At 45.3% G+C, this 27160-nt stretch overlaps 1 protein-coding gene across 6 annotated transcripts in view; it reads right to left on the bottom strand.

Moving 5' to 3' along the window:
- Positions 1 to 27160, bottom strand: part of DPP6 (dipeptidyl peptidase like 6) — a 1033290-nt gene that overhangs the window by 185458 nt on the left and 820672 nt on the right. For all 6 annotated transcript variants that reach the window (XM_082398944.1, XM_082398943.1, XM_082398945.1 and 3 more), the window contains exon 7: positions 9977 to 10058. In XM_082398944.1, coding sequence (XP_082255070.1) covers positions 9977 to 10058 — 82 coding nt within the window. The remainder of the gene's footprint in view (positions 1 to 9976; positions 10059 to 27160) is intronic.

Genomic DNA, 27160 nt, shown 5'->3' with positions numbered 1-27160 from the left:
AATATCCTGTAAAAGTCCATTACAGACACTAAAGAGATTCTTAGCAGCACAGATAGTGTAGATCACCCCCGAGGCTACTGGAAAGGAATATCTGAATGTCCAGAACCTGTTCTGCACATAATGGGAAATGATGGGTTTGTCCATGGCTGCAAATGGAACTGTGGCCTCCACCCCACGTCCTAATGTCTAAAAAGGTTATTTTAATTTATAACTGCCTTGTTACATTATCTAAGGAATCTACCATTAAATGCACTCTTTCTTAATGTAGAACTCTGGTCCTGCTTTTAAATTCTATTTGATAGATTATCCTGAAATTCTCTAACCTAATATTCTCAAGGCTGATGTGGGCACCCTTCGAAATTAGATTCTTTATAAAAAAATAATACACTGCTCCCATCACGATTGCATTAGGGAAGCTCTGATGAGGAAGAGAACATGGTTTATCTTCACAGACCTACGTGCACAACTAGGTCAGGACCGGTTTTCAACCCCGAGTCCACCTTTTTCTCAATTGCTTTGGCTTACAAGTAAATTCTGGAAAATCCCTCCTGAGGGTTTGCAGCAGAGCCCAGGAGAAAGGGCACATGCACAGTGCTTTGAACCCAGTGGGACTGAAGGCACCCTTGTCCCAAGGACCAGTTTGCAAAAACCACCACGCTTGACCCCCGCCCCCCTTGGCTGGAACACACGTCTACTGAGTGGAATTCCTAAACCTTCCCCTTGACAATACATTTTCTTTTCAATTTTTAATGAATATGTAAAGTTGCTCATCCAAGAAACTTTTAGAAGTGGGTAAAATGCCCATAGTCTGGCCAGGCCCAAATAGTTATCGTTCCCCGTATGCAAATATATACCAAACAGCTTATATTTAGTCCTAATCTTATTTAGTAGATGGTATATTTCCCCTGTTCCTATACAGCCTACCTGCTACTTTTTGATGGTTGTATAATGGCTCATCCTGTCAATGTACCATACTTTACCAAATTGCTCTCCTATAAACACGCAGGATATTTCCAGCCTTTAAAATCATTATTATAGATAATAGCATTATGAATGTCTTTGTTTATATAGCTTCTGGCTTCTCTTTAACAGGGGTTTCTGTGCTAAAGTGCAGGAATGTCTTTATGACTCTTACTATATATTTTCATACTGTTTTGAGAATGAATTTTCTCTTATGCCCCCCATATTCACACAGCATGACAGAAGTTAAAAAAAATCTGCACTGAATCATAACTTACTAATTACACTGCTTTCCTCACTTCCTCTATAATGCCCCAATGACAAAGTTGCCTTTGTGTTTTGAAATCCCTGTATCTTCAGAGAACCTGCTAGTCAAAGGGAAAAGCCCTGGCAACCACTTCCTAATCGTCCTGGTTCTCTGACTGTGATCATCGGGTAGCTCTGCCCCATCCATTCAGGTTATTTGCTGAAAACTCAGCTTATCTACTTGAGTGCAAGTGAATATTAAAGTGACTGAGTCCCACAGAGCCGTGAAATGATAACACATTGCCTTAAATTTGAAGGGTACCCTTGGCAGAGCTAGTAAATCACTCACTAAACCGGCTCCATCCGTTATTTGAGGACACATAAGGCGATTTCCATCCCCGTGAATTAATTTCTTGGCTGCTGTCATGGACTTCAGTGCCCATGATGAATGTTTTTACAATGAATAACAAATTAACCCAAACTGATTAGAGGCTTTTATAAGTTATTAATGGGGTGTCACTTCAGTCTGGTTCTCCCCATGTCTATGACATTTCATTAAATAATCTTCTCTTGCTGGAAAGATCAATCTTTCTCCCCTGGTCGGACTTGTCAACGTGGATGAAACGCTCCCTGCCCCCTTGTTTTCAGAACTGGGTGAGCAGTCATGCCCTTGGGGGCTGTGACCTGGGAGAGGTAGCTCATCCATTCCTGCTCAGTTCCCTGTGGCTGCCGGTAAGGACTGGAGAACAGTGACCAGCTGGAGGTCCCGAGGCTGGGGACTCTGGTTTACAGGAGGGAGAAGGAGACAGGAGGTCCCACAGGCTTGTTTAGATTCCCGCCTGCTACCCCGCTTTATTGAGATGTAACTGACATGTATCACTGTGTAAGTTTAAGGTGTACAGCACACTGACTGATACACTTCTCTACTACAAAACGATTACCTCCTTCCACTCACTTAATTAGCATTTCATAAGTCAGACAGAAAGACAAATACTGTATGATCTCATTTATATGTGGAATCTAAAAAATCCGAACTCATGACAACCAATGGTGGTCACCAGGGGGCAGAGGGTGGGGTGGGGGGACGGGTGGGGAGATGATGGTCCAAGGAAACTAGCTTCCAGTTAGAGGATAAACATGTTCTGGGCATTGACTGCCCAGACTTCTTATTTTTTTATTTTATTTTATCTTATTTTGTAGGATATATTTTATTTATTTATTTTTTAACATCTTTATTGGAGTATAATTGCTTTACAATGTTGTATTAGTTTCTACTGTATAACAAAGTGAATCAGCTATATGTATACATATACCCCGATATCCCCTCCCTCTTGCGTCTCCCTCCCACCCTCCCTATCCCACCCCTCTAGGTGGTCACAAAGCACCTAGCTGATCTCCCTGTGTTATGCGGCTGCTTCCCACTAGCTATCTATTTAGAGTGAAGTTAAGTCAGAAAGAGAAAAACAAATACCGTATGCTAACACATATATATGGAATTTTAAAAAAAATGGTTCTGAAGAACCTAGGGGCAGAACAGGAATAGAGATGCAGACGTAGAGAATGGACTTGAGGACACGGGGAGGGGGCAGGGTAAGCTGGGACGAAGAGAGAGAGTGGCATGGACTTATATATATATATACTGCCCAGGCTTCTTATAAGGAACGTATTCTCTCTGTTCCTCCAGGGATAATCCTGCGGTGGCATCAGCGCAGGGGAATTGTCACCTGATAACGGTCTTTTCTAAAGAGACACATGTTTGAAAACCTATGTGGAGCCAAAGGCTTAGAGGCATAGGAGTTGATGGTGTATCTGGCGAATGGCTTCCCTCCCCGCCAGGAGTCGGAGAAGAGTCGGGGAAGAGACAGCCCGTGGCCCCCCACCCAGACCCTCTGTTATAGCTGGCATCGCCCCGCTCTATCAAATGCAGCCCCACTCAACTTCCTACACATACCAGACTCTCATCTGATGAAATTCATATTTTGTTCTCATTCTCTACATTTTGGTTAAGCCATGTAATAACACTAACAGCAAGAACAACAATAAATGCCATCCCTCAGTGAGCACTTTCTTCATACCAGGTTCCACGCCATGTACTTTAAACAGATTAACTTACTCCATATGGTGACCCCTACAAGATATGCATTGTTAGCTCCACTTTACAGATGAGGAAACTGAGGTTTTGAGAAGTTAAGTATCTTAATCCAGACCATGCCTTTAGCACGTGCCAGCAGCAAGATCTGAATATGACCCTTCGACTCCAATGTTTTTGTTATTAATGGTCCTTGAAAACCAAAACAAACTAAACAAAACTTCCTTCTCCTTTTAAGGCTTAAGATGGGGACCTTCAGATTCTGAGATGGATGAGGTGGTGGTGAGGCTAGACCAGGGCTTCCAGGTTCAAATCTGGGTTGGTTGCTGGACTCCCGGTGTAGTGGAAGGCGTCCTGGGTACACCTGCCCATCCTTTGAGCTCAGTGTTGCAGGGTGAGCGCCACCCACTGGGCCCTTCTATCTGCACTTGGCTGTCACCCCGAGAGCTGAGGTCTTCCCCATGGCTGCCAAGCTCTCTGCAGGCACCTACACCTGAGAGGGGCAGGAGGCAAATGCACTCCAATCCTTGCGTCTATTCTCTCTGCCATTTATTCCATTTGACAAAGTGTTTTCAAGAACAATCTCTTCATCTAGTATCTTATGCTGAATTATTGACATTTTGGTAGCATGAATTTTTACAATGGTAATGAGCTATTTTTAAAAATTCGTTTTCAAATTAAAAAAATAAAATCACATAATGAATTTAGGTTAAAAATACTAGACAGAATAAACATATACCTGTCACAAGCCTTCATGCATCAAAATGCATAGCAACTGAATATAAAGCAAAAATACGTAGAAAAGCAATTAAAATTTAATTAAAACACAAATATATTGGTAACCTTTAGTCTGCCTATTAGACAGCTAATAGACAGGAATTAGACAGCTGTGTTAGATCAAAAATGAGGACATACAAAAAAGAACTGAATAATACGATTTTATAGTTTTTAAATGGAAAAATACATCATGTATATATATACGTAGAATGTTTGTAAGAATTAATTACATACTTGGCTAAAGAAACTGTACAGGGCATGCTCTATGATTAAAATAAAGCTAGGAATAAGCAGTTTTTTAAATAGATTGAAATTATAATTAATAAAATACCTTGGATCAAAAAAGAAATCAAATCTGAAATTACAAATGGTCTGGAAGGGAGTGAAAATGAAAATACTTCATCAAAAATTTAAGGATCATAATAAAGGTTGTATTTAGAGGGAAAAAAATAAAAATAAAAATTTGTTTTCTTTAAAGTGGGACCTCGAATGCTATGAAGTGACCCAGTGGGAGTGCAAAAACCTTCCGCCTGGATTTTCCTGAACCCTCCACTGACCCATAGAAGCGTATCGTGATGCCATCTGGGAGGAAGAAGCATGAGCCAGGGCCAGTGAACAGGGGAAGTAAGACCCTCGCTTTTCTTTTTTTTTTTCTGCTGGTGACATGTTAGAAAGAAAAATAACCTACTTTGATAAAATGGTGTTGTTAAGTAGGCGGGAAAACAGCACTGAGACACAAGGACTCCTAAGAAGTTGACTTTTAAAGCTTAGTTTCCTTAGAGCGGACTCAGTCCTTCAGAGTCACAGCTGTTACATCCCAGGCCTAAGAAGTATAATCATCACTAAGGTACAGCCTGGCCCAAGACTCTGCAAAGGTGTCCCTACCAGGTAACTCGGAGAACACAGGTGTAAAGGTTTCCATGAGGAAAGGCTGCTGGAACTCGGGGAGGAAAGCCCGATGGTCATGTGGGGCTGGAGAGAATCAACAGGACAGCAGGTGACCTAGCTCACTCCCAGGAGGAGGCCCGGACTTCAGTGTCTTGGCTGAGCAGGGAGAGACCTGGGAGGGCTTTGTTCCAGCAGAATCATTTTATCCAGACTGGAGGGTCCAAGAGGCTTGGGCAGCTACCGATCTCCTGCAGCTCCCGCTGTGGACAGGACACTAAGTCTGGGCGGAGTGGACAGAGACGGGGCGGGGAACATTTCTGAGGGTGACCGCGCAACACGAAGCAATCGCGGTTGCCAAGAGCTGTTGACCGTGGCGACAGAGGCACCTTCCATCAGAAGCGGAAGTCGGTGAGGAAAGAACCATGCCTCTCTTCTGCAGCTCCAGGAGCCGGCAGAGGGTCCAGGACACGGGGGGTGCTCAGTAAACACATGAGCGTCCAAACCGCGCACACACAAAAGGACTGGCCTGCCAGGTCCTTCACGTTTAGCTGGCTGACAGGCCGCATCTGTCATCCCCCGAGAGCTCTGGGGCTATGGGCAAATGCTTTAGAGTCCAGTCCCCCTGCCCTGAGACCTTGTCAGGAGAGCTGATATCTGAACTGTTCATGAAAAAAAGCAACTTTGTTAAACAAAGATGCCTTGACTCTCCTGGATAAATTATTCTATCCATGACTTTGCCTGGAAAAGTATCCTAGGGTCTAACAAGCCATGTCATCGTGAAGTCAAGGTGAATCCCAACTTTGGTAAACATGCTTCACTTTGTTCTCTGGTCTCCAGGGAGACACAGAGCAGCAGCTCACTGTCATCCGTACCCCAGCCTCCCGCCCTGGGCGATGATGGGTAAGTCGGCTTCCTCTTCTGAGTGGGGATGCAGAGCCCTGAGCACTCCTCAGTTTTCTTCCATTGGGCTGCCCCATCCCCATCCCCATCCCCATCCGCTCCCCAAGGACTGTGCCAGCCCCGCCCGCCACCAGGTTCCCTCACCAGCCCCTCTGCTTGCTCTTCACTTTGCAATTCTGAAGACTTCCCTACTGGCTTATTGTTCATTTGTCCCCATCCTGGGAGCAGGTCAAGCAAAGAGAGACCCAGTCTCTTTGTCTCTGATCCACCAAGTGGACCTGCACAGACTCCAGCCTCAAATTCTTAATGTTGTCTAATGCTGTGCAGTCGCGATTGCAGAAGTTCCCACGTCACTTGGTTCTAAAAGAAAACATTGCCGTGCGACAAATTCACCAAGTTCCCTGTGCTCGTGTGTAAGCTAGCAAGGTGCCCTGAAGAGGCCTGAACTCAAACGCCGTCAGCCGTTAAGCACAAAGAAGGCCACTGCAGCTGCCCTCAGTGTCTGTGTGTTTTTACTAAATGTCTCTAGCAGAGATGACATGCAAGGAAATGAAAGGATAATTTGATCATATTTGTCAGCAGAGACAAAACCTCACATAAATAGACAAACACGCACAGGGGGGCAGGGCTTCACGAAAAGATCAAAGAACTCAGAGACGTTCTCAACTTAGGCAGAGACTCATCTGCAGAGGATACCTGGAGAATGATACAATATGGAGAGAAATTTCGATACAGTTTATGTTTAGTGTAAATCACTACGTACACTGACCGCATAAAGAACGGGAGAAGGGGAAGCAAGGGGGAGGAACGTGTTCAAAGTTTTACATTTATTTTCTCACTTAATCCCATTTAATCTATCCAAATCCATTTTCCTATCTCTAGGCTTTCAGTAGATGATGTCAAATTCTGCAAACAACCTGGTTATCCGTCTTGAACAACCAAGACCACAGACCAGCACCATTTCAGAAGCGACTTTCCGGCAGAATGGAGGCCTCCCCAAGGTCAAGGTTTTTCCTTCCCTCTAACAGTGCAGGGACCAGTCAGGCAGTGTTCATGACCTACGACGTGATCGAAGGTCTAACAAAATCTACCCTAAAAGGTAAGAGCCACTAATTGGAGGCCACGTCAAAGCACTGGAGAAAATGCCTGTAAGCCCCTCCTGGTGCCTGGTGTCATCTTCCTGTGGTTTATGGGGTTCCTGACCCAAAGGCATCATTGAGACCCCTCCTCACGAGGAGGTGGCGATGCTGGGAAAGTTCTCTGGTGAACTTTAACCGCAGCTGTGTTCTCTGCTCCCGAAGGAGAATTACTCATCAAAATTAGAGTCGATTTCCTTTGGAGAGCAATATTTACTTTTTAAAATAAAATGGCAATGAGATTCGTTAGTGTTTACAAGGCCTGCTTGTGGGTTTTGAATTTTCTTTGGCAAGAGTGCCCACTGGGAGTACCTGCCAACCGGGTGCTGGTCCCAGGGGTCAGGCCTCCCCAGGTGAGGACGGCCAAGAGGGCATTTGATCCCCTAAAACATTTACTAGCTGGCCCCTTACGGGAAAAGTTTGCTGACCCCTGCTCCAAGCTATAGGCTATTTTCTCAGTGATGAGCTGTACTGCCTACTAGACTCAGTACAAGAACAGTATAATAAAAACTGCAAAGTTAGAAAAGTTTAAAAACTCAAAAATTCCATGAGCACTTGAGTACTTCCGGTACTAAGCTCAAATATCAGCAATTACTACTTAACCGAACCTTTACTTCCTTGAAGCAGAAAGGAAGCTGAACTTCCCTCCCCGTTAGTAATATCCTAAACCTACACGCAGATTCCGGCTATGTGCCTCCATCCAATTACTTTACGTTTAAGTGGTTGAGGACCACAAGAACGTATCAGCTGATTATTAACCCGTCCATTCACGCACTCACTTTTGACCTCAACAAATATTTCCTCAGCGCCAGGGGTTGAGCTAGGCACTCAGAACACACAGATGAAAAGTGCTCGAGGCTTAGACCAGAGGCCACCTCACCGCGGAGAGATGTGTGGGCAGGAAGCTGCGTGTGGTAGGAGATTGCACGGTGGCACGTGGGCGCCCGGAGGTGCCACCCGGCCGTGTGGGCAGGGGAGCTTCCTCAGAGAACGTGACGCCTAGCAGGGGAGGGACTGGCCAATGAGTAAGCTGCCCAGAGAATGATCAGCCCACCTGATCACCTGTCCTCCCCGCCCACGTCCCTGAAGACCCTCGGATCCCCATCCCTGACGATGGGTGTCCCATCGTGTCAAAGCAGTCCATTTACACCGAGGACGACTACGACGAGAGGTCTGACTCAGCATTCTAGACAGACTCCTGAAGCGTGTGTGCGTGTGCATGCACGCAATACACACCACCTCCTTTTGCAGCTGTGGGTTGATTTTTTCCTTAAGTTGCAAGCCCTTTCCAGAAGGCAGGCCTAGGGGGTACGACCTTGTTATCGCATCCAGTCTCTCCCACGGGCCCACGTGAGTCTGCAGGTTTAGTGAGAATCACTGGGCAGGTAGAAAGACATCCCGACAATGCGCAAGTCTTGATGTTCTTTTCCGGATGACTATAAAAAGTCTGGACAATGACCACTCAGTAAGGTGCCCATTCCCCGTGCCCTCCCCCGAGTGGTGCCGTGGGGCCCCAAAGGACCAAGGAGAAAGGGGAGAGCCCTCTACGGAGGTGCAGTGTCATGTTTACGGAATGACTTGATGGATGTGGGAAAGATTTGCTTCCCAGAAACGTTTTCCATCGCTGATTTTCAGAGGGACTTAACTATCAGAGATCAGTCACATGAGTCTCAAACACTTAGGTCTTCTACAGTCTCCTGTGGAACTGCAGTTTTTCCTTGGGTAAGAGTTAGTGCCTTTGAGCAATGATGACTTTTCTCTCCTGGTTCTGACTGCGTTGATGGACTGCTGTCATCCTGCCGAGTCAGCTTGCAGCACCCTCCTGACCTGCTGTCACTGGTTTAGATCCTTAAATGTGCCTTTCGAAACCTCTGCTCACTAAGTGTGCAGCGCCAGGAACACTCGGGTAACAGCTAAAGTAGCCTTGTGGCCGATACCCTCCTGTTTCTTCAAATCAGTTTGAGGCAATGGAATTAATATGAAACCGAGAAAAAATAATTGTACTATTGGGGAAAGTAGGACTGTTTTAATTCCTAAGACAGTAGGCAGCCTATCCAATAGAATCTTGCCCCAAGGTTTTAAAAAATGATCATTTTCTGCGCTTTTTCTGGGAAAAGAAAGCTTTTAAAATGCAGCTTTGTTAATCAGCTTAAAGATGTAGAAGAAAATGGTGACATGATCAGCCACCATGTCACCTCATCTTCAAACTGCAGACACTTTCTGCAACCTCCTGAACGGAACTGACAACTATCATCCGGTTTTAGACAAATGTAACGCTGGAGTTGGGACAAACCTGCAAGGTCACCTCATCCAGATTTTTCACTCAGTAGCTGGGCCAGCTGACAACAGCCTGGCAGCTAGTTTGTGAACACCCAGGGTTAGAACCTTTGTCTTCTAACCGGTTGTTCAGACCCCTTTTCACTACACCATCCTGGCCATTCAGTTTCTTGAAACATCTTGAGTTTTGCCAGTTTGAGTGGGAATCCATGAAGATATTCGGTGTAACGCAGAGAGGGCCACACTAGCTGTGGAGGGTTCTGCAGATGTTACCTGCAGGGAGTCCGGCTCTACCATGGCCAGCACATCTACTTTTCTCATAAAACCTGCCAAAGGAAAGAGCCAGAGCTCCAAGAGCAAAGCATAAGAACCTTCCATGACTCCATGATTCTCATCGTTCCCATCTGCGGTCCTCTGACGAGGTGCATCTCAGATTCACAGTAGGTCTATAGTCCATACACACACCGCTCCCATCAGGGACTGCTTTAAGGATAAAGGGTACCAGAACCAAGGCATATGCTCTCCCAATTTCAAGACGGTTCTCAAGCAAAAGAAATGACCATTTACATACGCAGATGTTCTGGGGGACTTTTTCAAAACTTAAATTCACACAAACACATATTCTGAGTATAGTGAGATATATTCAGTCTATAAAACGGAAACTTCAATACAGAAACTTGGTCACTGAAAGCGACGTGCTTACCAGCTGTTGACCCTTGGGGCCCCATCCTGCATACTGAAGTTTTGCGTTGCTGACTTCTGGTGGATCTAGACTTTGAGGATCCCTGAAAGAAAAAAAACAAGCAAAGAAAAATGGTGGGAAACAAGCATTTAAGATGCTGTAATATTATCCTCCAGCTGAAACTTACTCCTTTTTCTTCCACTGAATCAATTTCAGGAGCTTTTGTTATTAAATAAAATGTCTCATTCAGCCTCCATTAGATTTCTTCAGAGAGAGATATATATATATATAATTACATGTTTATATATATAATTATATATTTATATATATTTATATATGTATATAAAATTTACATGAACCTGCAATAGGTCCATCACCGCTTAACTTCAGTAGTAAATATTCATCAAGAGAGAACATGCAGCGAGGTCTGTAGATCAGCGTTTAAAATATCCATAATAGTCAAAATTAAACATGGAAGTGCATAGCTATGCAGTAATAAGTCCCCACAACTTATATTTCCATCTCTGGCTTTCCTGGCAGATACGTTTTTTCCCAAGCATGATGCCTGGTCATTCCGACCTTCTAAAACCGGTGGTCTCAGGACAGAGCCCACCCTTTGGTTTGTGTTGATAAGAAGGGAGGGAGGGAAGAAGGGAGGGAGGGAAGGAGGGAGGGAGGGACAGAGAGACAGAGAGACACTGAGGTGAGAAGGAGTGAGAGGTAGCATGGGAGAAGGATTTTTTTCTTTCAAACATCACTTACATTTTTCATTCTTAATTTACTGATATGCAAAACACCATGCTAAAAAAAATCCTGTCTATGTACTTACATAAAGGTCATAATGAATAAAAGTCATAATGAAAAAGAAAAAAACTGACACTTTCATAAACATTAACTATTTCAGCATATTTTGTGGCTGCCACGTGCACACACGTAGGAAAGACTGACGTTCATGTTCCTTCTGGGCGCTGCCGCTCCCTGTGTTCTGCCGAATAGGCCAGACTCTGTCGGGGGGGCACCCTACCTATCACGCAGCTATAATGTTTCTGGTGCGGAAGACACAGCTATGAATGTGCTCATTCATCTACAGAGAGACTAGGGTTGAGTGGTCTTTGGTGAATTTTAAAGACGGTGAATTTTAGGAGTTGCTTGAACCAAGATGAAGCAAGAAGGGAAGGGAGGTGAAATGGGTAAGGACGTGCTGATTCAGAGCTTGAATCAGTAGAAAATTCTAAAGTAAAATGTTTAATAATATTATCAGGGCAAAGCAGAATACACTTCAGAGTAAAAAGTGTCAGGGAAGATAAGATAGTCTGCAAAGCCCCAGGGTAGTTTTAGATGGTGTGGAGATGGGTCTGGAGAAACCAGGGAAGCCTGAAGGCGGGTGATAAGGTACAGAGTAAGGGGTGACCATGACAAGAGGAGTTGGCTGGGAAGGCTGGGACCCAGGCAGTTAGAAGAGGAAGGGTGTCTAACATTCCAGGTTCCAAATGATTTTAACAAATCCTACCATTTGTATGTTTTTAATATTTCAAAGTATTTTCGTAAACATAGGTGATTTCCTCTCCAACCTTGTGAAGGGAAAGGCTTTCTAAGGATGACTCAAAATCCAGAAGTGATAAAATAAAAGAGGGGTAAATTTACATAAAAATTAAAAATTTTTTGCATGACAAAAACCCCACAAACAATAGAAAATTGGAAGAAAATATTAATAACAAATACCATGGAAAAATGGCTAATATCCCTATTATACAAATAACTCTAAAATATGAAGGTTATAAAAGACCAAAACAAAAAAATAAGAAAAACACATGAACAGATAATTCACAAATATAGAAAAATGGTCCTCAAATGTATTAAAAAGTACTCAAACACATGCAAAATTAAGAGAAACACAAATTGAAACTACACTGATATCATTTCTCACCTATACATCCACACACATACATACAGATAGAGCCAAAATCCAGATATGTGAGTCCACAGGTTAGTACACATACATACATGTCCTTGTTCTGTTCATAGAGAAGACTAGATCCATTAACCACCAGTAACAATGAGCCCACCCAGTGGGCTCATATGTTGCTCTCTCAGCACCATCTTCCAAATAAAAAAAAAAAAAAAAATAGTGCTCCTAGGAGAAGAAATTTATCCAGGCTAGAACAAGAAAAATGTCTGGAACATCTTATGGGCCAGAAAGTAAGGAAATACTCAAAAAAGGTAGAGCTTGTTAACAGAAGGCAGAAGCTAACTTACAGGGGGGATCTCTCATGGCCAAAGTCGGAATAATCTGAGCAAAAAAAAAAATTAATGATAATACTGGATTAACCCATAGAATAAAATAAATATCCATGAATCCTTACTAATATAAATAAATAATCCAATATATAACTAAGTGGGGGAGGAGAGCCAGCTCTTCCTCACAAGAGAATTCCAATCAATCAATGTAGAAGGGGAGAAGGAAGGAGCATCACGCTTGGACGAACACCACAGGGATGAACCCTGCAGACAAGATCCACCGAGAGATGCTAAAATCAGGGGGTGAAAGTCTGAAGAGAAACAAGATTTGCACAGTCGCAGGATACTTATCAACCACAAAGGGGAAGAAGATGGGGACTTTGCAGGGAGAGGCCTGGCAGACAGCAACTCAACCCAGAGATCCGGGTCAACACCCCCAGAAGTGAAACACATCAACATCACGAACCTTTAGCAAGATGCACTGAGAGACAACATCCTGTATATGGTATCGTCGCCGGCAAACCCCGTCAACGATTCCCGGAGAATGAAAACAGAATCTGGGTAGTAAGTCTAACCTTTTCTTCCTTTGTGCTTAGTCTAGTTCCACCTGCTCACAGGGGGTCACGTGCAGAGGCCTCGCCCGTTCAGACTAGACTTTCTGACGCAAATAGGCTGCGCCCGACACCGCGATTCAAGATGACAGCAGCGGGCCGTGTGCAGAACCGCTGCGCCCGGCACTTTGCGATCCGGAGCGGGAGCGGCGCGGCTGCCCCGCCCCCGAGAGCCCCGCCCCCGAGAGCCCCGCCCCCTCCGCCGACCAGACCCTATAAAGCAGCCCCGCCCCGGCGTGGCGGGAGAGTGCGCGCTCTAGAGTGCAAGCGATTCTTTGCTCATAGAACAAAGCTTCCCTCTGCCTCTGAACTGAGCTCCGTCCCCTTCTACTGGCTTCAGCGACACCGGGCAGGAAACCCCTGTTGGGGACCAACTTGGGTGGGTCGATAACAGTATTTTTGCCAAAAATGCATCGCCTTACTCCAATCATGAGAAAACTTCAGACAGACCCAAATGGAGGCGCTCAGCAAAACAGCTGACCAGTGATCTTCAAAAGTGATCTTTCTTTCCACGAAAGACAAGGGGAGACTGAGGAAACGTCATGGCCTGGAGGGGACTGAGGGGAAATAACATCTACAGGAATGCGAGATCCTGAGACAGAAAAAGGACACTGGTAGAAAAACTGGTCAAATGCAAATAAGGTCTGTAATTGAGTGAATAATATTATACCAATGTTAATTTTCTGTTCTTGATAATTATACTGTGGTTATAAAATACACTGACAGTAGGAGAAGTGGGTTGAGGAATAGAAGAGAATTCTTTGTACTATTTTTGCAACTTTTCTTCACCCAAAATTCTTCAAAATAGAAAGCTAAAAAATTCCAAAGAATTTTAATAGCTTATGTCTCATTGGTCATAAACATTATTATAGGAAATAAAGAACAGTTAGAGAATTCCCCTCCCAACATACTGTAATCTCGATATTGAATTGAAAAAAAAATTACTTCCATATCTAGACAGCATCAGCACTCAATACACGCATTTGAATAAGTAAATAAGTAAGGATGGAGGGGTTATGGGGGTGACCCTGAGTAAAAGACCTTTTGCAGGTTTGAAGGTCTAATGAATTCACCTGGCCTGGGTTGATTTAGAATTTTCCAAGCACAGAGGACAGGGTAAGAGATCAGAAAGAAACAGCCTTACTTAGTATTGAAATTCAGTTTGTTAGATTATGGTTTCTAGCAGGTGTCTAGGATATTCAGGAACAGCAGACTAACTTCTCTTTAATCTAACGAGTGTCAATTTCCATAAGTGCTACCTGGAAACGGTACCTCCAGTGGATCAAGTGTCTCAGAAGGTTGGGTGAGCGCCCGACCATGCACACCTTCCAGCTTTACGACCTCTGCTCCCCTGCACACAGCAGACCTTTACACCCTCTCTCGAGACAACGCACATTTCCCTCTGCTCATCACCGACACATCAGACGAGTGTCCCCAGTGTGGAGGCAGCACAGTAACACGAAGAACCACGGGCTGGTGATCAGAAGTCTAGCGGCCGAGTGCCAGCTTCCCGAGGCACAGAGCATGCGCCGGGGCTCATCACACATGACCACAGATCACATGACTCAATAGTATACTGTATTACATTATAGATGCTGAAACCAGGTAGCACAGCACTTACCTAGTAGATATTTGAAAAATGCCCATTTGTTTACTTATGAGTAAACTGGTAAATATTCAAGTCAACCATGCACCACTATCTAGGTGTAATTCTAACCAGAGGCACAATCATCTACCATCTATAGGGACAAATTTACTCCATAGAACCCAGCAAGCCAACGCATGTCCTACGTCTCTGTATTAGATGGGAACTTGGGTATAGAAGTCAGCTCTCAACCAGGTCCTCCTCATTTGTTTCTGTGAAATAAGCCTGTATTTTTGCATCTGCCTGCGACTGTGTCGGATTATTTCGCTTTCACGTTAAAAGTGCCTTTCAGCCTCATCTCTTCCAACTCCCCCAATGATCCACTTGATGGTCATTCATCCTCTGCTCAAATCTCCCACTGAATGGCTCCCCTCTCACAAGCCTAGCAAACACCCAACTTGGTTTTATGTTCAATCCACCTCCTTCATAGACCATTGGAAGCAGCAGAGAAAAGCACGGAGCCAGCTGGAGTCTCCAACCCTTCCCGTCATTGTCCTTACAACCAAGTCTTGGGTGGGCATGTTCTTCTCAACAACAACTCCAATCTTTTGCTGCTCTCTTCACATCCCCTTTTATCTACTGCCTCTGAGCAGAGGCCCACCTGTGGGGCAGACAGGAAGGGGCCTCCGGCTCTGATCACCTTCCAGGAAGAACCTGCGGCTCGGCTCCCAGCTGCTCACATCAGGAGTCGGCTTCAGCTTTCAAGCCAGGCTGTGCTCACCTTGGGCAGCCCCCGGCCCACGACTGATCGTGGCCTGGGCACTGGAGCCTGGCACTTCCACCCAGTGCAGGGTCCTTGATGGGCAGTCTTTGCTCTGAGCTCCCCACTGGGTTGTCCCAGGTGGCCAGACATGCAGGAGTCTGAGGCCCAGTCTGGCTTCTTTTCCTTTTCCCAGCCTTGCAGCTGCCATGTTTGCCTTGCGGCCTGAAGCTTTTTCCTCCCAATCCTGCTGCTGCCCTTTGGTCTTTCATAGGCCTCACTCTTAATGTAGGTTCAGCCTTTGCTTCCAGGAAGGCTCAGCTGGCACCCCAGCTCCCTGCTACCAGAGGCAGGGGCGTCCCCTCTGCCCACACATGTAGGTACCCGTCCATCCTCACTCCAGTGTCCGAGGATGAGGCATACCCTCGCCTGTCTAAGCCAGCTCCTCCTCTGTACCTCCTTTTCCATTCCAGTCTAGAACCATCAAATCCTTTCCTTCCCACTTACCTTCTTGGTAAACCTTTATTATTTATTTTTATTAGTTATTAGTTATTTTTGAAAATTAACATTTATTTTCCAGGGCAGTTGTAGGTTTACAGGAAAACTGAGCAGAAACTGCAGAGTTCCCATATGTCCCCTCTCTCCTGGCATCAGTTTCCCGAATTATGAACTTCTTGCACTAGTGTGGTACATTTGTGACAAGTGATGCACCAATATCAATACATTATTATTAACTAAATTCTGTAGTTTACATTAGGGTTCACTCTCAGCCTCGTGTGCTCTATGGGTTTTGACAGATGTACAGCGTCACGTGTCCACAATCTCAGAGCCAGAAGAGTTTCACTGCCGTACAAACCCCCTGTGCTCCACCTATGCGTCCTTCCTCCCGCCCCGCAGCCCCTGGCAGTCACTGACTTTTTTTTTTAACTGTCTCCATAGTTTTGCCTTTTCTAGAATGTCATCGAGTTGGAATCATACAGAGTGTAGCCTCTTCAGATTGGCTTCTTTCACTTAGCAATATGCATTTAAGGTTCCCCTGTGTGTTTTTGTAGGTAACTTTTTAAAAAATTTTATTTTATTAAAGTATAGTTGATATACAATGTCATGTTAATTTCTGCCATACAGCAAAGTGATTCAGTTATACATATATATGTTTTCTTTTTCGTATTCTTTTCCATTATGGTTTATCACAGGATACTGAATATGGTTCCCTGTGCTCTACAGGAGGACCTTGTTGTTTATCCATCCTACATATAATAGTTCGCATCTGCTCATCCCAAACTCCCAATCCTCCCTCCCCCACCCCACCCCCTTTGGCAACCACAAGTCTGTTCTCTATGTCTGTGAGTCTGTTTCTGTTTCATAGATATGTTCATTTGTGTCATATTTTAGATTCCATATATGTGATATCATATGGTATTTGTCTTTCTCTTTCTGACTTCACTTAGTATGATAGCCTCTAGGTCCATCCATGTTGCTGCAAATGGCATTATTTCATTCTTTTTATGGCTGAGTAATATACCACTGTATATATGTACCACATCTTCTTTATCCATTCATCTGTCGATGGACATTTAGGTTGCTTCCATGTCTTGGCGATTGTGAATAGCGCTGCTATGAACATAGGGGTGCATGTGTCTTTTTAAATTATAATTTTTGTCCGGATATATGCCCAGGAGTGGGATTGCTGGATCCTATGGTAGCTCTATTTTCAGTTTTCTGAGGACCCTCCATACTGCTCTCCACAGTGGCTGCACCAGCACACACTCCCACCCAGTGTAGGAGCTCCCTTTTCTGCGGAGTCACGGTTATGCAGCCCCAGCCTCCCTAGGACTTGCTCCATCTGCACTTTCTACCTTCATCCTCTCCTCCTTCTTACTCCTTTCCACGGAGGCACCTTCCCATCTATGTACAAAAGACGCGTAATGCAGGAACAAACAAAACACACCTTACCTGACGTGGCATCTCCATCCACTTAACGATCCACCCCCTTGTCTTCTCTCCCGGACCTCAGTGAGTAGTAGGTCCCATTCGGGGCCATTTTCTGACCTCCCACCCCATCCTCAACCTAGTGGAACATGGCTTCCATCTCACTGTGAGGCTGAAGCTGCTCTTGAGATCTCCCATCACCATCGAGTTGCCAAATTCTCCTTCTGTGGCCTCTTCTTTCTCTGCCTGCTCCTTAAGAGTGAGTGTCCTGGGTTCCACCAGCCGCACCTTCTCCTCCCATTCCACACTCCCCACCCTGGTGATTCCTTCACGGTCAACCTCAGTTCCTACTCTGAGGATCACCAACACTGCAGCCCAGCACGGGTCTCCCCCCAAACCTCAGACGGCGTACAGGGTGTCTCCACATAGACATCCCACTAGTCCTCAGCATTGACATGAGTGAAACTAAGCCCCTTCTGCCCCCTTCTCTGGTGCTGACACCACAGTCTCCCCAGTCACGCAAGCTAGGAACCTGCTGCAGGTATCTTAGAGGTCAAGCAGCCAAAGCTGTATGTTGTCGGTCAAATTCTGTCCCCACGAAAGATTTACTGAGTCCTGACATGCAGTACCTGTGAATAAGACCTTATTTGCAAATAGGGTCTTGGCAGCTGTCATCACATTAAAATAAGGTCATTCTTGAAAAGGAGGGGAGGCTAACCCAAATCCAGCAGCTGGAGTCGTCATAAGAAGAAGACAAGACACAGAGGGAGAGGCCATGTGATGATGGAAGCAGAGACGAGAGCGATGCGCCCAAAGCCAGGAGCACCGAGGGCTGAGTGCATCCTCCAGAAGCTGGAGGAGGCGAGAAAGGGCCCCTGCGGGTGTCAGAGGGAGCACGACCTCGCTGACACCCTGATTTCGGACCTCTGGCTCCAGAACTGGGAGAAAATAAATTTCTGTTGTTTTAAGGCACTCGGTTTGTGGTAATTTGTTACTGTAGCCCCAGGAAACTAACAACCTTTCATTTCTCAGGGAAACTGAAGCCCTGAGTGGTAAGTGATTTGCTCAAGGACACAGAGCTGATCAACTTTTGTTTGAAGATTAATCTCCTGTTTTGGTCAAAGGGAAAAAAAATCTCCAACTGACTGAGGAACAAAGTAGAAAGACCCTCAGAGAGGAGACCAAAGTAAACCCGAGAAAGCTTTATCTGCTGACCTCTGGCTGTGCTTTCAGACAGCTCCCTGTGGAGGAAGCTTCTCCATCAGAGGAACAAACAAAAGGGGCCTGGATGCCGACTTCACACGTGGAGGACCACTCGCAGTGCTCTCTGCCTGGAGCCCAAGACCTGGTTCATTGTCATCAAATGATTTTCCATCATGGACTGGATTATTCTGAAGGGTGTGTGTGTGTGTGTGTGTGTGTGTGTGAGAAAGAGAGAGAGAGAGAGAATAAGAAAGAAAATGCATGAAGCTATGTATTTATTTTGGGGTTGGTTGGTGCCCTCCCCCCCCATTTTTCTGTCTTTCTTTTTATTTACTTATTTATTTTAAAGAATCTATGGTAAGCTCTGTGATGAATCATCTCCAGGGTGAAGATGGATCGGTAAAAAAGAAAATGATTAAGGAAAAATAAAATTATCCGGACTTATTACATCTCAAAATAATCATGCAATCCGTTCTGATTTTGCTTATTTGAGCAATAAATGAAATAGGGCATAAATCATGTTGAATTTTGAAAAGTAAATTAATGTAGTGAAGTTTACTCATTTATCTTCCGAGGCTAGTTCAGGGGATCGAAGAGCTTCCCAACAAAAACAGCATTTGGAAAAGAAAAGCAAAAAATTACTTTTTTGGCTCCTAAACTTTCGTGGTGAGAGACGTCAAAAATTAGAATTTTCCTTTTTTTTTTTGGCCGCACTGTGCAGCATGCGGGATCTTAGTTCCCCGACCAGGGATTGAACCTGTGCCCCCTGCAGTGGAGCATGGAGTCTTAACCACTGGACCACCAGGGAAGTCCCCCAAAATAGCATTTTCAATATTAAATGATAAGTGTTTTCTGAGTCTTCCTATGTGCTTTGCATGGTGGGTAATATAAAAATATAAGATACACTCCTAGTCCTGGAATAGTATCTGACACATTGTAGATATCCATATGTATTGACTGAATAATGAATAAATGGATGGATGGATGAACAAATGGGATCTAGTCTAATCACCATTGTTGATGGTCAGTAATACTGTAAGCTGATACAGCACTTAAAGATTTGCAGTATCATTTTTTTATGTATATCTTAAATTGCACAGTTAAATTCTTGAGGGCAGGAATCCTTGTAGGCAAAAACCCTTCCTGATTGGCCAACATTTGAGTACATATCCTACTATTCATTTTAAGATGTTTCGATATCTATGGTGTATCAGAAGTTCCTTTCCTCGTGAAAGATCTGGATATATAAGTTTTGAGGCAGAGATGCTCTACTCACGGAAAGCGTGACTCAGGGGAGGCTTGTTCTGAAATATTCATGATGTATCCCCCACCTCATCTACATGGCTACTTTAACATACATGGTCACAAATACAGGTACTAAAGAAAGTCACGCAGAAAGATTTTTTTTAAAATAAAAGGGGACTTGTGTCTTATTTGTCACTGTATACCCAGTGTCTAGACCTGTTCAAGGAGGAGGTGGGGATGGATGGAGAGGGGTCCGGAGCCTTAGCCAAGTCTTGAAGTGTATTCTGGGGGTGAGGAAGCATTCTACAACTGATGGAGGTGATGGCTGCACAACTCTGGGAATACACAAAATACCACTGAATCGTACAATTTACATGGATGAGTTGTATAGTATGTGAGTTACAGCTCAATAAAGCTGGGACAGGAAGTGGGAAGGGGAGGGGAGGAGGGGGAGGGCAGGAGGAGGAAGGGGGGGAGGAAGAGAGGGAGGGGGAGGGGTAAGAGAAAGGGAAGAAGAAGAAGAGGAGGAAAACAGGAAGAACAGAAAAGAGGAGGAAAAGGAGGGAGAGAAGTGGGAGGAGTGGGGAGGAGGGAAAAAGGAGGAGGGGAGGAGGGGGGAGGGCAGGAGGAAGAGGAGGAGGGGGAGGAGGGGGAGGAGGGGGAGGAGGAAAGACAGGGGAAGGCGGAGTGGGAGGGGGAAAGGGAGGAGGAGTCCTCACTGTGGCTGCTCCAGGGCATCAAGCCTCATGGGCAGAATCTAGGTTCAAGGTTACTTCTGTTCAGCTAACGACCTAGTGCCAAGGCTTCATGCTCTAATGTTTCCTCCAGATGCGCTCCCTGAATTGGAATTCCCATGCCTCCTACCTGGAAAGGGTGGACGATCTCAAAGATGCCAACAGCAGCAGCAAGCCTGAGCCCCCAGGCCGATGCACTGGATGGAAGTGGAGAGAAGTCTGCAGGACCAAGGAGCCCACCCCCTGTCCTTTGCCCCACCACACCCAGGGACCAGTGGGTGTTTGGTTAACCAAACTAAAGGAGCCAGCCCTGGTCAAAATTAACCAGCTAGGTTCTGGGTGCCTCTCAGCTTGGCCTCCAATCCCTCCAGAAAGCCCTCTCCTTGAAACCAAGCAGGATCCTATGGGGCTCCTGGGCACGAAAGCCTTTCTGTGTCCCCTGTTTCTTGTTTGTGGGGAACAGATTCCAGCCTCCACGACCTTCCCTGCGTTCCAAAGGGCAGATTCAAACAGTTGCTCATCAGGGAAGGGAGGGGGTGCAGAGACAAGGGAAGAGCAGTCAGGACACAGTAGTGCAGCCTTGGGGCAGGTCCTGGTTCCCCCTCAAGGGATACACAGAACAGTATCTTTGAGCTCTTCTGCAGAACTAAAACCCCCAACAAATGGAAGATGTTAACTACTTGACCAGCATTCTTCATTCCAGAGAAGGTCACAGTTTGATAACCTTGAGAACCAGAGCAGCTCATCAGGAGACCACCTGAGGCCAGATTAAAGGAGTGCAGGCCCTGCACACACCCTGATCCTTATCGGCAACCCTGCCTTTAACCCAGTGCTATAAAACTCACCAAATCCTCCCAGGCTGGGGCACACGGTTTTGAGAGGCACGAGCCTGCTGTGTCCCCCTTTGCCTGGCAAAGCAATACAGCTATTCTTTTCTACTTCACCCGCAACTCTGTCTGCAAGATTCGATTTGGCACCAGTGCACAAAGGCTGAGTTTTCGGCATCACCCTCTGCTGCTCAGAGAAGGTCCCATCCCCTCACCCCATGGTGCCACGTAAGGCTGCTCACTCTACACGGCCTGCACAACCCAGAACTTTCCATCTTCTTTTTTCCTACATCACCACATGCCTCTTCTTGGTCCCTTTCCTCCAGGCGCTGCTCTCTCAGAGTAGACATGCAGTCAATGGGATGACACATGTCACATGCTCTCAGGTGAGATTACAAAGGGGCTCTTTGGAAGCAATGCCCTAACTCTGTGCTGTTCTGAGGAGGAGAGAACGTGGCCTTTGGATTCAGACATGGGCTGGAATTCCAGTACCTCCACTTATAAGCTGTGTGGCCTTTAACCTTTCTGAGCTTCTATTTTCTTCTCTGTGAGATGGGGTCATTTCCCATGGGGTTACTGTGAGGTTTAAGTGAGCAGATCCAGCACCTGGATCCTGGAAGTCAGGGCAGAGGTGTGACTGCTACGATGTTACTGCTGCTGATGGTGGAAGAGGTGGGAGATGGGAGAGGTGGGCATAATTCATTTGTTCAAGGTTTTCCCGAAGTAAGATGGTCTGTGTGGTCTAAAGCTCTCGGCACTCTCAGGCACCTTCGGGTTCAGGGAATCTTCTGCAGGTGGGGTGCCAGTGTAGATACCCTTTGGGTTCACAGTGAGCTGTGCCAGCCTGGGCATCTGAGTTAACTCCTCTGTAATGATCAGTGTCACACTCGGCTTTCTTCCACCTATTTCTTTACCTTCCTAGAGGTTCCACCTTACACCATACAGCATAAAAAACAAGTTTTTGACAGTGTGGTATTGGCATAAAAACAGACATATGGATCAACGGAACAGAATAGAGAGCCCAGAAATAAACCCACACACCTCTGGACAATTAATCTACGACAAAGGAGGCAGGAATATACAATGGAGAAAAGACAGTCTCTTCAGCAAGTGGTGCTGGGAAAGTTGGACAGCTGCGTGTAAATCAATGAAGTTAGAACACACCCTCACACCATGCACAAAAATAAACTCAAAATGGCTTAAAGATTTAAACAAAATACACGACAGCATAAAACTCCTAGAAGAGAGCATAGGCAAAACATTCTCTGACATAAATCTTATCAATGTTTTCTTAGGTCAGTCCCCCAAAGCAATAGAAAGGAAAGCAAAAATAAACAAATGGGACCTAATCAAACTTAAAACTTTTGCACAGCAGAGGAAACTATTAACAAAACGAAAAAAACTATGGACTGGTAGAAAATATTTGCAAATGATGCGACCGACAAGGGCTTAATTTCCAAAACATATGAACAGCGCATACAACTCAATAATAACAACAACAAAAAACCCAATTGAAAAATGGGCAGAAGACCTAAATAGACATTTCTCCGAAGAAGACATACAGATGGCCAATAGGCACATGAAAAGATGCTCAACATTGCTAATAATCAGAGAAATGCAAATCAAAACTACAGTGAGGTACCACCTCACACCAGTCAGAATGGCCATCATTAAAAAGTCTACGAATAATAAATGTTTCAGAAGGTGTGGAGAAAAGGGAGTCCTCCTATATTGTTGGCGGGAATGTAAATTGGTGCAACGACTATGGAAAACAGTATGGAGGTTCCTCAAAAAACTAAAAATAGAGTTACATATGATCCAGCAATCCCACTCCTGTGCATATATCCAGAAAAGACAAAAGCTCTAATTTGAAAAGATACATGCAGCACTATTTACAATAGCCAAGACATGGAAACAACTTAAATGTCCATTGACAAGATGAATGGATAAAGAAGATGTGGTGTATGTCTACAATGGAATATTACTCAACCATAAAAAGAAGGAAATAATGCCATTTGCAGCAACATGGATGGACCTAGAGATTATCATACTAAGTGAAGTAAGAAAGGGAAAGACAAATACCATATGATATCACTTACATGTGGAATCTAATATACGACACAAATGAACATATCTATGAAACAGAAACAGACTCACAGACATAGAGAACAGACTTGTGGTTGCCAAGGGGGAGAGGGTGGAGGAGGGAGGGATTGGGAGTTTGGGATAAGTAGATGCAATCTGTTGTATATAGGATGGATAAACAGCAAGGTCCTACTGGATAGCACAGGGAACTATATTCAATATCATGTAATAAACCATAATGGAAAAGAATATGTGTATAACTGAGTCACTTTGCTATACAGCAGAAATTAACACAACATTGTAAATCAACTATACTTCAATAAAATTAAAAAAAAAAGTGTTTGATCATTTTAAGGGCTTTTTTGTTCCTGCTTTTTAGTAAAGTCCCAGGACAGAACAAACGAACTAAAGAAGGGCTGCCTCGAAACACAGGCTTCAAGGAAGTCAGTGATTCCTTCTCAGTCTGTGTCAGGAGTGAAATGAGATCCCAGCCTCGTAGACTGGGGAAAACAGGAATTTTGAGAGGAACAGGAGAAGCTCTTTAAGGAAGTGGATCGATGAGAGCGTAGCCAATTCACAACAGTGCTCTCTGCCTTTCTTCCCACTCAGAGGGTCTGCCTTTCCTCTCCGTCCTCTCCTGCTGCCTTTTCACCCTCTCCGCCAACTCATGGGCATCAGCTCCAACTTTGGGAGAATCTGCTATCATTGGCCCAGAGAACAAATTGCTTGGAACTCTTTTAACCAAGATGTGGTTTCAGCAAACATAAATGGTGTAAAAGACAAGTAATCAAAACCTTAAAACTCCTCAGCTATTTGAAAGCTTTCTTCCGTGGTTTAGAAGCAAAGTTGGTACCAAAGACCAACCCGTGTAGTTGATGGGATGAAAATCGGCCGCACACAGTGCAGCAAGGCAGCGTGTGATGGTGACGAGGATCTGGAGGGAACTGCTCACCACTGAGTCAGTGACCCCTGAGAGTCACTTATCCCCATTCTATCCAGGAGGAAGCAGGGTGGTCAATACCCCTTCATCAGCTCACAGTGTTTGAGGATGAAACGCACATCGTGTGCGGAATTTCTCTAAAGAGCACGAACGGTTCTATGAAGTCTTGGAATAAGATGGGGTTCATTAATGATAAGGTCCCTTCAAGTTTCTGGCATCTAGCAATTGCTGAAACATTAGCTAGACTGAAAAACTGCCAACATTTTAACAGAATAAAAAAACAGAATGAGCAGACTGGAGTGTTAAAACTTGGGGACTCTGGAAGTTACCGTTTCACTAAGAACGCTCATGAATCCACAGGGTCCCAAACACTCTTGCTATCACCAGCAAGTGTTATCACAGATGTGGGGAGAAAGTCACACTTTCCTATTCCTATACTTAAGACATTTGTTTCTACTATTTCTTAAAGGCTTTCATAAACAATTTATATTTTGCCATTCAAGCATCTCTTCCAAGAAGAGATTGGATATTCAGTAGAAATGGTAGACAGTTGGGAGATTTGCCATGAATGGTTTGGGCAGTAAAAAGTCATACTATTTAAGTGCAGACCGTATATATCTGGATGGGAGGCTACGAGTCTTACTTATTAAGGAACTTTTAATATTTCTTACATCTAAGCTTACAGAAAGCTGAGATAAAGAAGACTACCTTTCATACAATGAGAGCAGGGCTCTGTTACATAATACACTCTGTCCACGGTCTTCAAGAAAGTCCAGATCTGAATTTTAGGACAAAGTGTGCAGGTGCAGTTAAAAAATGCATATTTATATATATATATTTTAAATACAACCATATAAACCATAGAAAGAAAACTCAGCAAATCTTTTCAGCTTGTGTGGCAAATGGGGTTTTCCCAGCATGGCCACAACAGTATTTCTGGTCCCAAATGCTTTTTCAAAACCTTGGCGCTTTCCATCCAAGGATGGAGTTTATATCCTTGAAACTGGGCAGTGCTTTTGACTGCATCCGAGTCGAATGCAGCAGAAATGAGACCCTTGGGGCTGAGTCACAGGGCAGTACTGCACGCCCCAGGTTCTCCTTCTTGGGAAATTCGCCTGTGGAACCGGCCACCACGTTGCAAGGGGGCCCAGGCCACGTGGAGAGACCACATGGAGGTGTTTTAGGTGACAGACCCAGCCGAGGTCTCAGCTGACAGCCATCGCCACCAGGCACGGGAGGGAGCGAGCCCCCGAGGAGCTGCCCCAGCTGACACCACAGCGCAAAGCAGAGATGCGCTGGTCGCCCTGGCCCCGTGCAGACGGCAGACTTGTGCGCCCAGTAAATGTCAGATTTAAACCCCCAAGTTTTGTGGTAGTTTGATATTCAGTCATAGTAACTGGAACTTCCAACATGAGTACACGGAAAATAAGAACAAAGTATTGCATGGGGGGCAGTTAAGATGGTTGGGACAAAGTGATCTTCATGGTGTCATTTGAACGGTACAGACCTTGAACTTGTATCTATGAAAGGAAAGCCTCCTTCCCCACTGGCCCAGCCGACCTTCTAAACGGGCAGAGGCAGTTAGGAAAGGTGAGAACTCCCCGAAGGCCAAGTATCTCTCCCCACACAGATGAGCCACAGTGCCCTGCGCAGGACATGGGCCGTCAGGAGCCGGTCGCTGGAGGCGTCCACCAACCGCCCTGGAATGACACCTCTTTATCGCCCCTGCTCTTCTTCCCCTGTATCCGCTCTCTTCCCCTCTCCTCCCCGTGCCCCTCTCTCTCTGAACGCCTCTTTTTACTCTTTCCTGCCTTATCTACCTATGTGTTAGACATTGGTATCTGAGTTGTCAAATATTTGGGAGAAGTCATTGGAATCATTTGTAATGAGGATGATGAAACTGACTTCCTGGGTGGTGCTGAGGATAAATTCGTTTTTTTACGTAAGGCACCGTTGGCATTCTGTTCAGCAGGCTAAAGGCTGGTGTGTGGCTGTGAGTACAGGTGTGGCGGGTGAGCTGGTCAGTGCTTCTGCAGCTGGTCCACAGACCCCTGCATCGTGATTACTGAGGAAGCTGCTGAAAGAGGCGGATTCCTGGTCTCCACCCCTGTGTACTGTGCACAGTGGGTTGTCACCCTTTCCCCTTTTTTTGTCCTCAAAAACATCCCTCCTGGGCCCTCAACAGCCAGCCCTGGCCACGGGCACGAAGGCATGCTCTTCTCCTCTTGGTCCTTCCCTGCTGGCTGAGAGTCCTACGTGATCGCTAGGCCAGGAGCAGCCCACAAGAGACGCGATGTGGAAGCCAGCAGGCTGGGGCGGCAACGTGCTGGCCGGGGTCCCTGGGCACCAGCCGGGCACCCACCTCTGCACTTTCACGTGCGAGAGAACAAGTTCTACTCTGTAAAAGCCTTTGTTATTTTGGGTTTTCTGTCCCCCCAACCACAACCAAATCTGACAGAATCATACCTAATATATCTCATTCTGGAGAGATCCTAGAAATATGTATTTTTATTAGCTCTCCAGATGTTTTCAAAATAAACCAAAGCTTGAGAACTGGCCCAGCTAAATACAGCGCCTGCATCTCACTGATGGCAGTGACTCACACACTGATGGCATGGGCTGGCCACGGCTCTCGGAGTGAACACCTGGGAAGGCTGGGTGGCCACGGCACCTCTGTGTAGTCCTGAGGACCCGACCACACACATGTTCTACATGCATGTAGGGGCGCAGGGCTCCCGGGCTCTGTACGCATGGGCCCGATGAACCTTGCTCCTGACCGAGAGCTGGGTCTGTTATCTGAAGACGCCAATGAGGCCCGTCGTGGAATTATTTTAAACCAATTGAACGTGTATATTGATAATAATAATAATAATAAAGCACAACCCAGAGAAGCCAGACAACATTAAATCTCCAACAGGTCAGGTAGGGAACGAAAAGCAACAAATTAGAAAGCAGAATGGTACCGAACACATAGAGGAAAAATTATCTTTGGAGCAGGAACGATTCAGATTCTACAGCTAATTAGCAAAGCAGGGCCCAGGTGAAGAC

The sequence above is a fragment of the Balaenoptera borealis genome, assembly GCF_965194805.1.
Source record: "Balaenoptera borealis genome assembly, chromosome: 7".
Taxonomy (NCBI): Eukaryota; Metazoa; Chordata; class Mammalia; order Artiodactyla; family Balaenopteridae; genus Balaenoptera; species Balaenoptera borealis.
The sequence above is the reverse complement of the archived record's forward strand: the minus strand, read 5'-3'. Positions and strand labels throughout refer to the sequence as shown.